Source organism: Microcebus murinus, chromosome 12 (assembly GCF_040939455.1).
Source record: "Microcebus murinus isolate Inina chromosome 12, M.murinus_Inina_mat1.0, whole genome shotgun sequence".
In the NCBI taxonomy this organism is placed as follows: Eukaryota; Metazoa; Chordata; class Mammalia; order Primates; family Cheirogaleidae; genus Microcebus; species Microcebus murinus.
The window spans coordinates 56,476,438-56,492,232 of NC_134115.1; the positions used below are offsets into that span (position 1 = coordinate 56,476,438).

The following is a 15,795-nucleotide window of genomic DNA, read 5'->3' on the forward strand; positions in this document are numbered from 1 at the left end:
GGGAACTTTCACCTTGAAAAAATAGCTATTAATGATTAAATGCTTACTATATGCCAGGGAGTATCTCTATGATATCCATGATCTCACAACACCCCTAAGGCCTGTTTTAGAGAGGACGTTTAGGGTGGCATCTAACAGCTTGGACTGTGCCACAAGACTGCCTGAGTTCAAATCCCAGGTCTGGCACTTACTAATTGTGTGGCTTTAGCTTTATTATCCCCCCAAAAAACATTAACTCTTTTACAAAAATATCAATAGCTATTTGGAACACCTTTACATGTGTACAAAAGTCTATAGCTGACAAAACATTTTCACAACTGCTCATTCATGGAGCTTCACAAAGCCCTTTTAAAGGGGCAATGGGCCAAGTGTTGTGATTCCCATTTATAAATGACAGCCTTGAGGTTCCAGAAGTACAGCAAACTGACAGGCTAGCCATCAGCAGAGTTCGGCCTTGGACTAACATTGTGCACTATTGGGTTGTCTTGCATACAAACACACACCTACAAACCTTTCTCTAAGACTCATTCCCTACTGTACCCACAGGGGTGATACCCTGGGAAGCTGCAGTTGTATTCTGTTCCTCTACAAAAGAAACAATGCTATCTGTTCACCAAACCCTGTTTCTTTCTCTACTGCTGGGCACACAGCTACATACTTACTGTTCTAAAGCTAAAGTGCACTTCCCAACCTCCCTGGCATCGAAGTTAGGTGAGACCTTGTGACTAAGTTCTCACTAATGGGATGCAGATAGAAGTAACGCATGTCTCCTCTAAACCTGACCCCTAAGCATTGTCCGTGCTCTTGTTACTCGTCATCAGTGGACTAGATAAGGTCACAGTGAAGGATCTGGAGATCCCCCTGGAATGACAGAGCCATAAGAAGGAAGCAGCCTGGGTTCCTGAGTAGAGGTGGGTGGAGCAGACCCCCCTTCCTCCAGCTATCTATGCTTGGACTGGCAATACAAGTGAGAAATAACTCTTCCTGTGTTACGCCCCTGAGATAGTGGGGTTGTCTGTCAAAGCGACTAGATTACCCTGATTTGTACAGAGCCTGTGACCCTGGCTGCAGTTATAGAATTGAATAAGCATGTGAACCATGTTGGGCCAGTCAGATTCTCCCTCTTGGAACCTGAAGTTGGGCTTGGGAGACAGGTAGTAAACTGGGAAGGTGTGGGGCAGTCCTGAATGGAGAAGCAGAGAGTGCAGTCTATAAAGGGAAAAGAATAAAGCAGATATGTGGGATTCAGAAGACTTTCCAGTCCCAATTACAATTGTCCATGAAGCCCAAGTGCACTTCCCGATTGTGGGCTCTACGGCAAACCTGATTATCCTTGCAGCCAGCCCCACTTTGCTTAGACTAGCCTCAGTGGGCTTCCACTATTGGGGGAAAGAAAGGATCTTGACTATGACAGCCACATGCTGCTTTCTAATATCCAATGATCTCGGAGGCTAAATTTAAATTGTCTGAATACAGAGTGAAGGGGTGATAATCACCCCATCTGTGTGATCATGGCAAACACCCAAAATGGTGACTCAAAGAATATGCACACTAAAGTTCAAACTTTATGGGTCCCAAAGACCCATCTACACTTATGTTATTAGTTGAACCACCTTCTGATCTCCGTGCATTGTTCACAGAGCAGACTCACCTCAAGCAGGTAGAGGAAGGTAATATGTATTCCCTTCCTTTACCTGGATGGCAGTGGGCTCTCAGAGTTTATAGAAAGATCCTTTGTGGTTTTTGAATTATTCATAATTCAAAGTCATAAAAATTCAAGTGCAGTTTTATTTTTAGAAAGTTGTTTTAAAATAAATCAATCCCTAAATATTATTTTAATTTTACTTTTAATTTTCTTTATCCAGAATATTCTTTTAAGATATGGACCTTCTATTCCTTTTGAATCCATGTAGTCTCAGTAAAATCAAAACCAACATTGGGGACTACTACATATAAGGTCTGTAGGTGAATAACAGCTAGTATTTAAACACACTGAGCACTCACCATGTGCCAGGCTTTGTTCTAAACCAGGAGTTGGCAAACTTTTTCTGTAAAGGGCCGGATGGATAGTAAATGTTTTAGGCCTTGTGGGCCATACTGCAGTAACTACGCAACACTGCCACCATGGTGTGAAAACAGCCACAGACAACACATGAACAATTGAGCATGACTGTGTTCCAAAAAACATATTTTTTATGAACACAAATTTGAATTTCATATACCTTTCACATATCATGAAATAGTCTTTTGATTTTTTTTTTAACCATTTAAAAATATAAAAATCATTCTTAGCTCAAGAATCATTGACGGCAGGCAGTGAGCCAGATTTTGCTATTTCCAGTGTGATGAGCAAGAAAGGCTGCTGTGGGAATGTGGAGGAAGGATACCTCTACCAGCTTTTGGAGGGTGGGGAAGGCTGCTTGGCAGGAGCACAATGCCTGGCACAGAGTAAGTTCTAAACAGATGCTGTGGAATGGATGGAGGAATAAATGAACAAACAAATAAGAAAATATTTTCTAAGTGCCTATTTGTGGGGGAATAACAAAGTCCGAAAATCAAGTTGGACTCATGCTGGCGTCAGACTGCAGAGAACTTTGAATTCCAGCACAAGATTGTGGTGTTGGACTTCATTTGGTAAGCCACTTTTAAAGATCTAAATCTACTTTTCATATTTAGGAAGTTTAAAAATTGCATGAAGGAGAAGTCCAAGAGTGATGACTGAAGACAGGCAGAGTGAGGATGCGGGCAGGGGTTGCTTATTATAAACAACACTAAATAAGAAGACCGAGGACCTGTCACAGTGCCAGTCACTGAGAACCTCTGGAGGAGGGTTGGCCACCTAAGATCCTCCCAGATAGAGAAGCAGCCTTTCATCTTTTGACCACCCTGGCAAGATTTCAGGATCATCTATTTAGACTTTTTAATTGTAAAATACATAATATACACAAAAGCTACTATCTACAGTTTAAAGAATAACAAAATAGAAACAGAACATTTCCATTTTTCAATTAATCTATTGGTTGAGAATTTGAACAGGAGAGTGATGTTATCAAATCAGATTTAAAAAAACAACTTTGGCTTTATCTGCAGGACCTATGAGAGGCGGCTATGTCTCCAAGCAATGAGACTAGAGTGGTTTTTGCTATTTGAGCATTGTGATGGACTTTTGATGTGTTAACTTGGCTAGACCGAACTGTGTAACAGTTCCTAGTTATTCATCTAGGTGCTGCTATGAAGGCATTTTTGCAGATTTGATTAAATTCCCTAATCAGTTGACTTTAAATTAAATTAAAATTGAGTTCATTCTACATGGGCCTGACTTAATCAGTGAACTTTTTGAAAGATGGCTTAGGCCTTCCCTGAACTCAGGGATTCCAAATACCTCATACCTGTGGTGTCCCTGTTCCTGATCTTCCCCTTCCTGACTACCTGCCCTACAGACTTCAGACTTATTTTGCCAGCCCAATTGTGTAAGCCAATTCCTTGTAAGAAATGTGTGTGTATAATCTTCTACTTGTTTTGCTTCTCTGGTTGAACTGATACAAGCATTAAAAAGAATTTGAATATATATATATATTCTTATATATACAATATTACTAAATCAAATTCACTATATATAAATACCTATGTCCTGATTTGTTCTGCAACGTCCAGTCAATATGCCAGGTTTTAGAAAGCTGAGTTTAGAATTTCCTTCAATCCATTTCTTTAAAGCCTGAAAATGAAAAACAATTATCAATTGGACGCTACTCATAAACCATTTGTATTCATTCAATGTTGAAATATATGCAAAAAAAATGAAAAAAAAAGAAAACACCTCAAAGTCAGTACATTTACAGTTTTCAGCCTTACAAACCTGAGAAAAAAAGCTTCTTGGAATTGAACTCTATGCAATAATTAACTATAATTGTATAGAGATTTTTGTCACTTGATATAGTTTAATCTCTAAGATATTTTTAAGTGAAAAAAGCAAAGTTCAGAATAGTGGATGTACAGAACAAATGAGTTCAGCAAGAGTGCAGGACATAAGATCAACATACATAAATCAGTTGTATTTCTACTACTAGCAATGAATAATTGAAATTTTAAAAGTTTTTAAAGTGCCATTTACAATAGCATAAAAAATTAATACCTAGGTATATGTCTAACAAAAATATGTGCAGAATCTGTATGCTGAACATGACAAAACACTGGTAAAAGAAACCAAAGAAAGATGTGGTTGGTAGCCTCTAAGCCCTCCATGATCTCTGCTTCCTGTATTCAGAGCCTGTGTAATTCCCTCCTGTGGTGTGAACAAGACTTATTATCTTGCTTCTAGTGGAAAAAAAAAAAAAAATACAACAGATGTGATGGGACTTCACTTTCAAGATGAAGTTGTAAAATGACTGTGGCTTCCACATTAGACATTCTCTCTCAATCTTTGGGATCACTCACTCTTGGGGAACCCAGCTGCTGGGCTGTGAGGCAGCCCTGTGGAGAGGCCCACATGTGCACACTCAGATGCACTTCCACCAGCAGCCATGTTGGGTGAGCTTGGAAGCCTTGCGATGACTGTAGCTGTGGCCAACACCTTCACTGCAGCCTCATGAGAGACCTTCAGCCTGAAACACCCAGTTGTTTCCAGATTCCTGGCCCATAGATATTATAAGATAATAAATGCTTGTTGTTTCCAGACATGAAGTTCTGGGGTAATTTGTTCCTTAGCAATAGATAACTAATGAAGAGAGATACTATGGTCATGGATTAGAAGACTCAATATTGTTAAGATATCATTTCTCCCCAATGTTATCTATACATTCAATAAAACCCCAGCATAATTTTTCATAGATGTGGACAAGCTGATTCTAAAATGTATCTGGAAAGGCAAAAGAACACAGCTAAAAACAACTTTAAAAAGTTGGAGAACTCATACTGCCCCATTTCAAGGCTTACTATAAAGCTACAGTAATCAAGACAGTGTGGGATGGGTGAAAAGATACATGTATAAATCAATGGAACAGAATAAAGAATCCAGAAATAGATCCATGCAAATATAGTCAACTGATATTTTTTAAAGTTACAAAGGCAATTCAATGGAGAAAGGACAGTCATGTCAACATACAGTGCTAGAACAATTGGCTGTCCATATACAAAAAGGAAAAGAAAAAAAAAGCATCTCAACCCATACCTTATACCTTATACAAAAATTAATTCAAAATTGTTTGTAGACATAAATATAAAACTAGAAAACTTCCAGGTGATAACAGAGAAAATTCTTGTGACCTTGAGTAATCAAAGAGTTTTTAGAAATAATACCATAGGCAAAAATCCATAAAAGAAAAAATGATAAAATGAACCATCAAAATATAAAACTTACAATCTGCAAAAGATACTGTTAAGAGAATGAAAAGACAAGCCACAAACCAGAAGAAAATATTTGCAAAATACATTTCTGACAGAGGACTTTTTTGTCAGAATATAAAAAGAACTCTCTAAAACTCAACTATAATATGGTAAACCAATTTTAAAATAGGCAAAAGATCTGAACAGACACTTCACCAGAGCAGGCATCGATAGCTACGAAGTATATGAAAGATGCTCAGCCATGGCAATCATTAGTGAAATGCAAACTAAAACCCTAGTGAGAGAGACATCATTACCCACAGAATGGCTAAAATTTAAAAATTTGAAAAAAAAGTACATAAAAGGACAAAGTAGGCAGGGCGCAGTGGCTCACGTCTGTAACCCTAGCACTCTGGGAGGCTGAGGCGGGTGGATTGCTCGAGGTCAGGAGTTCGAAACCAGCCTGAGCAAGAGTGAGACCCTGTCTCTACTATAAATAGAAAGAAATTAATTGGCCAACAAATATATATATAGAAAAAATTAGCCAGGCATGGTGGTGCATGTCTGTAGTCCCAACTACTCGGGAGGCTGAGGCAGGAGGATTGCTTGAGCCCAGGAGTTTGAGGTTGCTGTGAGCTAGGCAGACACCATGGCACTCACTCTAGCTTGGGCAACAAAGTGAGACTCTGTCTAAAAAAGAAAAAAAAAAGGACAAAGTACACGCTCTACAGGTATCAAGACTTAGACTTTAGGGTGATTAAGACAGTGAAGTATTAGTGTGAGAATAAACACAGATAATCAGAACAGAACAGAGAACCCACACATATATGGGTTCTCAATTGCAATGCAGTAAGAAAAGGGCAATCTTTTCGAAGAATGGTCTGGGAACAATTTGTTATCCACAAGGAGAAAGAAAGCTTACATCCACAAGCGCTCTGGTTTTCACAAAGAGAATGGTTCTTGTCCCTGGGTTTAAGTGATACTCTTCTTGTAAGACGAAGCAGAGGTCTTCAAGTTTAGGGTTCTCCTTGCTGGGATCCATGGAAACACTTTCTAGTTCCTGCAGCTTTTCTGCAAATGGGGAACATTTTACAAATGGCTTATAAGTTCTAAAATTTAGAACACACTGTGGCTTAAAGCTTTATAGTTTAGACAGTTAATCTCTCAATCTTTGACCAAGATTTTATCTACCAATTTAATTTGGTACAACCTTTTAGGAAGGTAATTGGGCAATATCTATCAAAACATAAAACTCACACACCCTTTGATCCAATGATTCTATATCTAGGAATTTTGGACATAGCTATATTTAGAAAATTATGGGCAAGATCTCCAACGATATTCACTGTACTATTGTTTAGAATATAAAAGAAAAATAGAAAACAATCTAAGTGCCCAATAATAGGGAAACAATTCCATAGATCATGGGCTATTCATTTGACATTAATACAACCTGGCTGTTAAAATTAATAAGGGAGCTATGTGCACGCTAATGTGGAAAGAGCGCAAAGATATTTTAAGTTAAAAAAAGTCAAGCTATAGGACAGTGTATTTAGTGAGACCCCATCTTTAAAAATATATATAGTTATAAAAAATAGTGGTGTGCTAGAACCAGATACAAGGCTATGAAAGTCAATTATTAAATTCAGGAATTGTGTGAGTTTTTAAATACGTCATTATTAAAAATTCAATTATAGGCCGGGCGCTGTGGCTCACGCCTGTAATCCTAGCTCTTGGGAGGCCGAGGCGGGCGGATTGCTCAAGGTCAGGAGTTCAAAACCAGCCTGAGCAAGAGCGAGACCCCGTCTCTACTATAAATAAAGAAATTAATTGGCCAACTGATATATATATAAAAAATTAGCCGGGCATGGTGGCGCATGCCTGTAGTCCCAGCTACTGGGGAGGCTGAGGCAGAAGGATCACTCGAGCCCAGGAGTTTGAGGTTGCTGTGAGCTAGGCTGATGCCACGGCACTCACTCTAGCCTGGACAACAAAGCGAGACTCTGTCTCAAAAAAAAAAAAAAAAAATTCAATTATATAAACTTGCAATGCAAGAACATATTGAAAACATATATAAATAGCCAAAACTAGTTTTCTAATTAGTTTATTACTTTTTACTATTATTATGCTCTTAAGGCTGTTTATACCTATTGCATCTGTATGGCAGAAATACTTTAGAATGATGTGTTACTGTTAAACTGTTTGAACATTAGTTAAATGACATATTGGTGGTGTAAAATTGACTGTAGTGGAAATACATACCATGAAAATAAGAAAACACTAAAACTCAGTGCTTAATTTATTGTTTTGTTGACAATCTAGACTTATGAAAGTGATAGAAAAAATAATGCAGATTAAATTTAGCTATTACATTGTGAATAGCATAAAAATGAGAAAATATTCTCCCAATTTTTAAAAAACTTGCATATAATTGAGCAAAAAAGCTGCTTACGTCATTGACAAATAAGTTCCAACATATATCTTTGTTGTTTCATTTTCATTTATTTATCACATTAATGAAAATATATACCATTTTCTGCCATTAATTTACAATCATAGATGAAAAAAATAGAAAAAAAAAGTATGAAAAAAAAAAAAGAAAAAGAAAATATATACCAGCATCCATACCAGAACTACACTTCTTTGTTAGGTGAAACTCTTGGCTAGCTATGGATACAAGAGTTCTGAAGAACCACCAAAAACATTCTATGAGAATCCTGGCTATATGGAATTTATAATATTTTTACTATTTAATATAAATTGTGTACTATATCCATCCTCTATATCAATAAAATTTATAATAAATGTATGTACATATATATGTATACATGATTTCCCCAGAAAGCTGATTGTTAAATGTTTACCAGCACACCACTGGTTATACATATTAGTATAGTAAATACTTTAAAACAGTCCTACCATCCATAAGATCTTCTTAAATCCAGAACAACTCCCTGAGCATCACCAAACTTATGTAGCCTAAAAACAACATGTTTGTATTGCCACTCCAGTCACCAGACTCTAATGGCTTCCTCTTCTGAAAACACTACACACCTTCAAATCTCCAAGTAAGATCTTGCTCAATCTCATCGAATCCTGCTGCTCGGACATTGCTGAAGAAGTCTTTCAAGTAATCTAGAGCATCTTTCATTCGTGCATGTTCATTGATAATGAGGGCATCGTTATATTTCTGTTTAAAATAAAAACTCAGTTTCAATATGCTTCCAACGTCTAATGCATTTGCTATCCTTAAATACAGTCAATTAGCTGTACTTAAGGAATTCATTTTAAGAAAACTCTCCTCAAAATGATTCCAATTTAGTTTTTTAAGATGAATGGCCCCTAATGATTCTGTGTTAAAATTTTTGAACTAAATACTCTTTTTTTAAAAAAAATCTCAATTAGATAGAAAACTTAATTACTTAGAATCACTCTGGATTTTAGAATTCTACCTTGGAAAAGAAAAACTATATGAAAAACACATCAAATATTTAAAAACAATAACGAAAGCAAATCAACTTCCACATCAACCTGCCTCATAACTCAGATATTCAACTTAATTTTTTTATACTTCTGAAACCATCACTAAGTCATAAATGTACCTTTCAAAACGATGGTCCTGACCCACCTACACCAAATAGTCAATTAAGCTAATTAAAATTATACCAATGCATTTTAAAGTATTTTCAATGGCATGATAAGCAGAGATGATGGCTGTTACTATTGTTCCTTAACTTCTTGGTTAACCAAGGAAGCTGGATTTCTCAGCATGTGCCTTTATCAAAGGTAAGAAAACATATGCTTCAGGAAATAGCAACGGGACCCAATGATTGAACTTTAAAGATGGCCATCACTGGTCAGATATCAATAATGCTCTCTCATCATCACCCAATTTTTTCCAGCCCTGTCAATTATAGGAATGCTGGAGGCATGGCAGGGAATCTGAGCCTTTGCTGCAGTCCTGTTGCTTCCAGTGTTGTTTCAGAAAGCAAACTGAAATGACGCTGAATGAGACAACTTTTGGAGTTTGCTTCATAAGAACTTTCTGGAAAGGTTCCTAACTGAGCTCCTGGGGACAGGATGAGCAGTTGATGTTGTCTCCCCTGCCACTCCCAGTAGGTGCTATGACTCCAATACGCCTTTCAGAAGAAGAAACATACCCGCAGATGTGAAGTATACAAAAACAGCGCTTTACAGATCCTGCTTTCTTCATTTTTGTCTGGCATCCGAAACACCATGCACGCTTTCTGAACTTGAACAATCCACTGTTCATATTTCTGAGTTCCAAATTCCCTATTTTGAATCTGAAATAATTTTCCTGGAAAACAAAAACGTTTTTGACTATGCGATATGGTCAGTCATTTAAGGTTCTAAATATGCTTCCCCCTCTAATTTTCTTTTTTACTCTCTATAAACATGGTATTCCTCCCAAAATTGTCTGTTTTAAGCAGTGTATCCGTGTATGTGTATGATCATTTCCTGAGTACTTACTATGTACCAAGAATCAAGGTGCCTTATATTCATAATCTCATTTAATTTTCACAACCTCATGAGGTACACATTACATTTTATAGATGAGGAAACTGAAGTTGAGAAAAGCTAAGTAATTTACCCAAAGTCATACAGCAAGTACATGGAGAGGGGGCAGGAGGAATGCAAACCCAGATGTGTCGGATGCCAAGCTCTACTGGCTCTATGAGTTGACGACAAAAACAGCCCAGAGGTGAAACAATGGATGTGAAAAAAACATAACTTTGCCTTTAAAAATGAAGCAGCAGTGAGTAAAAACAATGGGTCTCAAGAGCTTTATATCAGAGGAGAATATATAAAAGCAGGAGACTCGGGACTCAGCACAGCCTATTCAGCTTCGCTGTGAACCTGGCCATCTGCTCTCCAGAGCAGCGTTCAGAGGCAAACATAGAACAGGTGCTCCAAAGACACTTGTTATGGATGCATCTGTATGTGCGCATCTCCTAGGCTAAGCCTCTCTCATCTGGTTCCAAAACTGGAAAATCTGCTGCAGTCCAGGCTCTGTGCAGTGTGCTGGGGATAAAAGGATGGGGAGGGTGCAGCCCTGTTCTCAAGCAGCTTAGTCTGTGAGTTCGCTGGGGCACCCCAGGAAGAGCACAATACAATAATTTCACAGACAAGAGCTACATTTCTGGGTTTAATTTCTCCCCTCACCCATTCATTTTTAATAAAGGGACAAAGGAGGCCACCCAAACTAGCAGTAATGACATGCTTCTTTCCCAGGCCCAACTATTATACGACCAGGTGGCCAGCAGTAAAGAAGATGAACCAACAAGTATTTACTGAACTTGGATGGGTGTGAAAATAACCCAAGCAATTTGGAAACGAGCGGTTGACAGTACATGCACTGGCAGAAAAGGTGGAGGCAGGGTACATAAGGTGATAAGTCAGAAAGTAGAAACCCACGTGACTCCATCCTTCTGCCACCTCCCTAAGTTGGACCACGTCACTGTGTTCTTGAATAACATGATAACCTTCTAACTAATCTTCCTACTTCTTGTCTTGTTCCCTCCAATCCATTCCCCACCCAGCATCTAGAGAAACTTTCCAAAATTGCAGATGAAAAACTATGCTACCCCACAGCTTAAAAGCCATTAGTGGATTCCCTCAGCCAAATCCCTGTCCCAGCTCCCAGGCTCCTCCTGTGACCCAGCCTCTGCTGGTTTCTGATCCTCATCTCTAGCCAGTCCCCTCCCTGCTTTTCACAGGACTAATGGAAGTCTCCATGCCCGCTGTTGTCTCCTGGCTTTTGCGCATGCTGTTCCCCTCTGCCTGAAATATACCTTATCACCACTGCTACCCACCCCCAGCTGCTTTATTGTTATTTATCTAATTTTGGCTTCATGCTGTATTCCCACCACCTAACACATTTCCTAGCACTGACTAAATGAATGAACATGTTCAAGGAACTGCTAAATCGAAGGACTAAAGTAGGGAAGTAGAAGACAAAAATGAGAAAGATAAGTAGAAACAGATTGTTCATGCAGAGTTCAGACTGTCAGGTTAGAGAGTTTAAAGATTATCCTGTAGGCAATAAGTTTCAAGCAGGATATTGAAATGATAAAACTGAAATTCAAGACGACTAATCAGTTAATGGGGGGGTTAATGGGAGAGAAAGTGGATATGGACAAACCAGCCAGACGGTTGCTAGAATAGGCACTAAATTAAGCTGTGAACAACAAAAAAAGAGAAAAGCAAAGCAAAATAAGTGTGAGAGAAGGAGAAACACCATGAGGTGTCTTGCAGACATCACAAACCACATCTCTAAAACTCAAAGCTCACCTTATATCTGCTAAAGCTGTCCCGGGTCATAGAACCAGCACCACCCACTGGCATATACACAGGTGCCCAAGCTGAAGCCTGGGAGGAAGTCATTTCCTCCCTCCAGTTCTCACTCCCACCCAAATCCATTAGCAACTAGGTCCTAACACTCCCCATCGGAAGCCTCTCGCATGTGCCTCCTCCCTTCTCCAACCCATCTGCACTGCCTGTCTGGCCCTCTTCGTTCACTGGAATCATCCATCACTAATTAGTTTAAAATCTTCAGGTTTTTTTCCCATTGCTTTTAGGATAAAATTCAAACCCATGTTGGCCTACCAAGCCCTTCACCATCTGCCCTGGTCTCTCTAGTCTCAAACCCTTTCCACTGCTCGCAGGTTGGGACAATCGTAAAATGCTTGCAGCTCCTGCAACTCCCTGTGTTCCCCCTCCCTCTACACCTGCCGTCCTTTCGCCCTCACGTGCCTCTCCCCTTCTTAACGGGGCTGACATCAAGAGGTGTGCGTCTCAGGAATCAGCGTGCCCGAAGGCCTTCCCTGCAACCCAGTCCAGCCAAGGTTCCCAGAGCTCCCACAGTGCCCAGTGTGTGACTGCCTTGCCACATGGAAACTATTTTCATCGGATTCCCATTATTTGACTGAGTTCCCTGAGGGAAGGAACTATGTCTTTAAGTATTTCCATTACGTAGCACAGTATCTGGCACAATAAATGTATTGGTAAGTGAATAAAAAGGAGAACAGAGCTTGGTGACTGCGTGAGGGAGTGTCAAAAGGAAAAAAAAAAAAAAAATCAAAGGTCACCCATAGGTTTGAATCAGAGCCAGCAGGGGAATGGAGGTTTCATTCATTCAAACAGGGAAGTCAGGATGGAGAGCTGCTTTGGAAGCTCAAGAAAATGATGAACTGATTTAAACGTGGTAGTTTTCAGGTGTGAGTGTCCAGATGAATTTATTTTGGACTTAAAAAGAGAAAAGAAAGCAAGAGAGAACAAAGGAGGACTTAGAAGGCTCCTAAATAACCTATAAAGTCTTGACATAGTCTGAATTGAGGAGAATGCAAAAAGACACCAGTGAACAATTGTTAGCTATTCCCAAGTGGAGAGGATACAAATTATGAGACTTATCTCACCGAGGTGTCCATGGATATTCTTTGCCAGACTCTCTGTCTCCCTCATCAGCTGAGATATGATGAATTTAAATGGGTCCGTAGTCCGTGATTCCACTTTCCTGAAAACTAGACCCATGAAAGGAAAGTAAGTATTTTTCAGGAAGGACAGATCATAGTTCAAAGTAGCTATCTTCTGCCTTTGTTATTTCCTCTGGAAAACCTGAGGTCCCAAGCTCACTGGCAGGTGGTCTAATGATATTTACAAATGCTCAAAAACCCTGCAACAGCTCCCTATTGCTTCCTGCATTGATTCCAACATCTGTCTTTCGTGATCTAGTTCTAATCCAGCTTCTCACTCCATCTCTCCTGCTACGTCTGCTCTGACGAGGCTGGAATCCTTCTTGCCTCTGCAAGTGCCACACTGACCCGTCTCTGTGCTTTGATACTCTCCCCCTCCCCACCCAAGCCCCAGGAGTGATCACACTGATCCTACCATTTACTATCGTATTCTTTCAGCACAAACGTATTAAATGCCCACCACGTGCCATGTTCTGATTATAGACAGTTGAAAAGAACACACTCCACGCTCCGCTGAGGGCTGCATTCTTAGAGGAAAGACAGATGGCCAAATAGCCACAAAAGAATTTTGTAACATAAGTACACGAGTCATAAGGCACAGGGAAAAGAGTATCTCACTCTTCCAGAGGAGCCCGTGTTGTAAATACAGGAAGCAGAAGGAAGCACAAGCAGTCAGGTACAAAGGACACCATGGACAAAAGCTTAGAGAGAGAAAGCATGTGACACGTTTGAGGAGCCTGGGGTAGTACGACATTGCTGGGTTTATGGACTTGGGAGGAGATAAAGCTCAGAGGGACTGTGGAACTAGATTATAAAGAAATTCATATGTGATACTAAAAAGTTGAGATTGGGTGCCTTCTCTAACTCCTTACAGGAAGCCCCCTCAGAGGAACTTCACTGTGCCCCTATTTCATGTGTATTTTTTCTGCCTGCGGCTCACACAGTTGTGTGCTACTCAGAGAGCAAGGATGAAGTCATACGTATCTTCTGTACCCCTCTCTTCCTTGCACAATTATGATGTTAATAAACTTTCGCTAGTCAATATTATAGAAAAATCATATTCTGATCTTTTGAGTAGAACTATGATGAATTCAGATCATTCCATTCCAATATTCAGAGAATGACAACCACATAGGCACGCCACACGGGGAATGGCTAAGCCCAGCCATTGGCTATCTACACGCTCAGATTTTCTCATCACCTCTTTTGCATTGCTAGTACCTTTCTAAGAATTTTTTGAGACCAAAGAATAAGAATATTTGTTTTCTACAGACCACTTCTGAGGTTCAATCATTGCTTGGGGAGAGACGAGAGACGGGAGACGGGAGACGGGAGACGGGAGACGGGAGACGGGAGACGGGAGACGGGAGAGAGAGAGAGAGAGAGAGAGGGGGGGGGGAGGCTGGAAATATGACTATTTTCCAAGTTTGGGGTTATATATCCTCTACTAAATAGAGGTCAAAGTTCAGTGTTCACCTAGATGGCTCTGAACCAGGGGTAGCAGCGAGTAATGAAATCCCAAAGGGTTTGTTACTGGATCCCACTTACACTTTTGGGGTTTATAAACAACTTGCTCCAGTTCCTCCAAGTTCTCTTTGATTGTCGAGATCACTGATGCATCGAGAGCAGCACACAGCTTGCAGATATGCTCCATGGCTTCGTCTATGTTTTTGGCATCCCCAACGCCAACTGAGGCAGTCAGCCCAATGACCTGCAAAGGAACATTCCAAATCCTTAGCCATCTGAGAAACAGCATGACGTTGCCACAACTCCCCAGGTAACTCTTTCCTGCTGAAGTAGGGTTTTCGTTTTTGTGTTTAGTAACTTCAAATAAAGAGCAAGAACATTATTTTTTTTCTGACATCCTCTATGACATTGCTAAAAGAAAGGTCCCCATTAGGCAAAGCACTGAATAAATGCAGAAAGCAAAACTTGTTAGCATGGAAACCAGGACAGGAAACCCTTTCAAGGCAGGGCTTGTCCTCTCTTTACCCGTGTGTCCCTTACGATGTGGAGAACAACATGCTGAAAAGGAAAAGGACTTAAACCAGACACACTTCCATCCCAATTTTAGTCATGTCATGCTGGCTGTGCGTCCTTGGACAAGTATTTGCAGTTCTCTGTAAAGTTGGGAAACAGCTATTTAAAATGGTAGGTTGGCCGGGTGCGGTGGCTTACGCCTGTAATCCTAGCACTCTGGGAGGCTGAGGTGGGCGGATTGCTTGAGGTCAGGAGTTCATACCAGCCTGAGCAAGAGCGAGACCCCATCTCTACTAAAAATAGAAAGAAATTAATTGGACAACTAAAATATATAGAAAAATTAGCCAGGCATGGTGGTGCATGCCTGTAGTCCCAGCTACTCGGGAGGCTGAGGCAGGAGGATTGCTTGAGCCCAGGAGTCTGAGGTTGCTGTGAGTTAGGCTGATAGCACAGTACTCTAGCCTAGGCAACACAGTGAGACTCTGTCTCAAAAAAAAAAAAAAAAAAAAAATTTTAAAATTAAAAAAAAATACAATGGTAGGTGTGTAGATTCAGTAACATAACATTTGTAAAAAATTCAACTTAATGGGCCAGGTGCAGTGGCTCACGCCTGTAATCCTAGCACTCTGGGAGACCGAGGCGGGTGGATTGTTCGAGGTCATGAGTTCGAAACCAGCCTGAGCAAGAGCAAGACCCATCTCTACTATAAATAGAAATTAATTGGCCAACTAATATATATAGGAAAAAATTAGCCGGGCATGGTGGCGCATGCCTGTAGTCCCAGCTACTCGGGAGGCTGAGGCAGCAGGATTGCTTGAGCCCAGGAGTTTGAGGTTGCTGTGAGCTAGGCTGACGCCACGGCACTCACTCTAGCCTGGGCAACAAAGCAAGACTCTGCCTCAAAAAAAAAAAAAAATTCAACTTAATGGTCATGTAATAAACATTCATTTCTTCTTCCAATAGCCACTCAATAGTTACTGAATAACTGATTAACCAGCAA

The 15,795-nt window shown here is 40.1% G+C and overlaps 1 protein-coding gene across 1 annotated transcript in view; it reads right to left on the reverse strand.

Annotated features, from left to right (window-relative positions):
- Positions 1-15,795, reverse strand: part of RIGI (RNA sensor RIG-I) — a 48,117-nt gene that overhangs the window by 13,433 nt on the left and 18,889 nt on the right. The window contains exons 9-14 of the mRNA XM_012764401.3: positions 14,364-14,526; positions 12,759-12,863; positions 9,483-9,640; positions 8,377-8,512; positions 6,245-6,393; positions 3,625-3,715 (exon numbers count right to left, since the gene is read on the reverse strand). Of these exons, the coding sequence (XP_012619855.1) occupies positions 3,625-3,715; positions 6,245-6,393; positions 8,377-8,512; positions 9,483-9,640; positions 12,759-12,863; positions 14,364-14,526 (802 nt within the window). The remainder of the gene's footprint in view (positions 1-3,624; positions 3,716-6,244; positions 6,394-8,376; positions 8,513-9,482; positions 9,641-12,758; positions 12,864-14,363; positions 14,527-15,795) is intronic.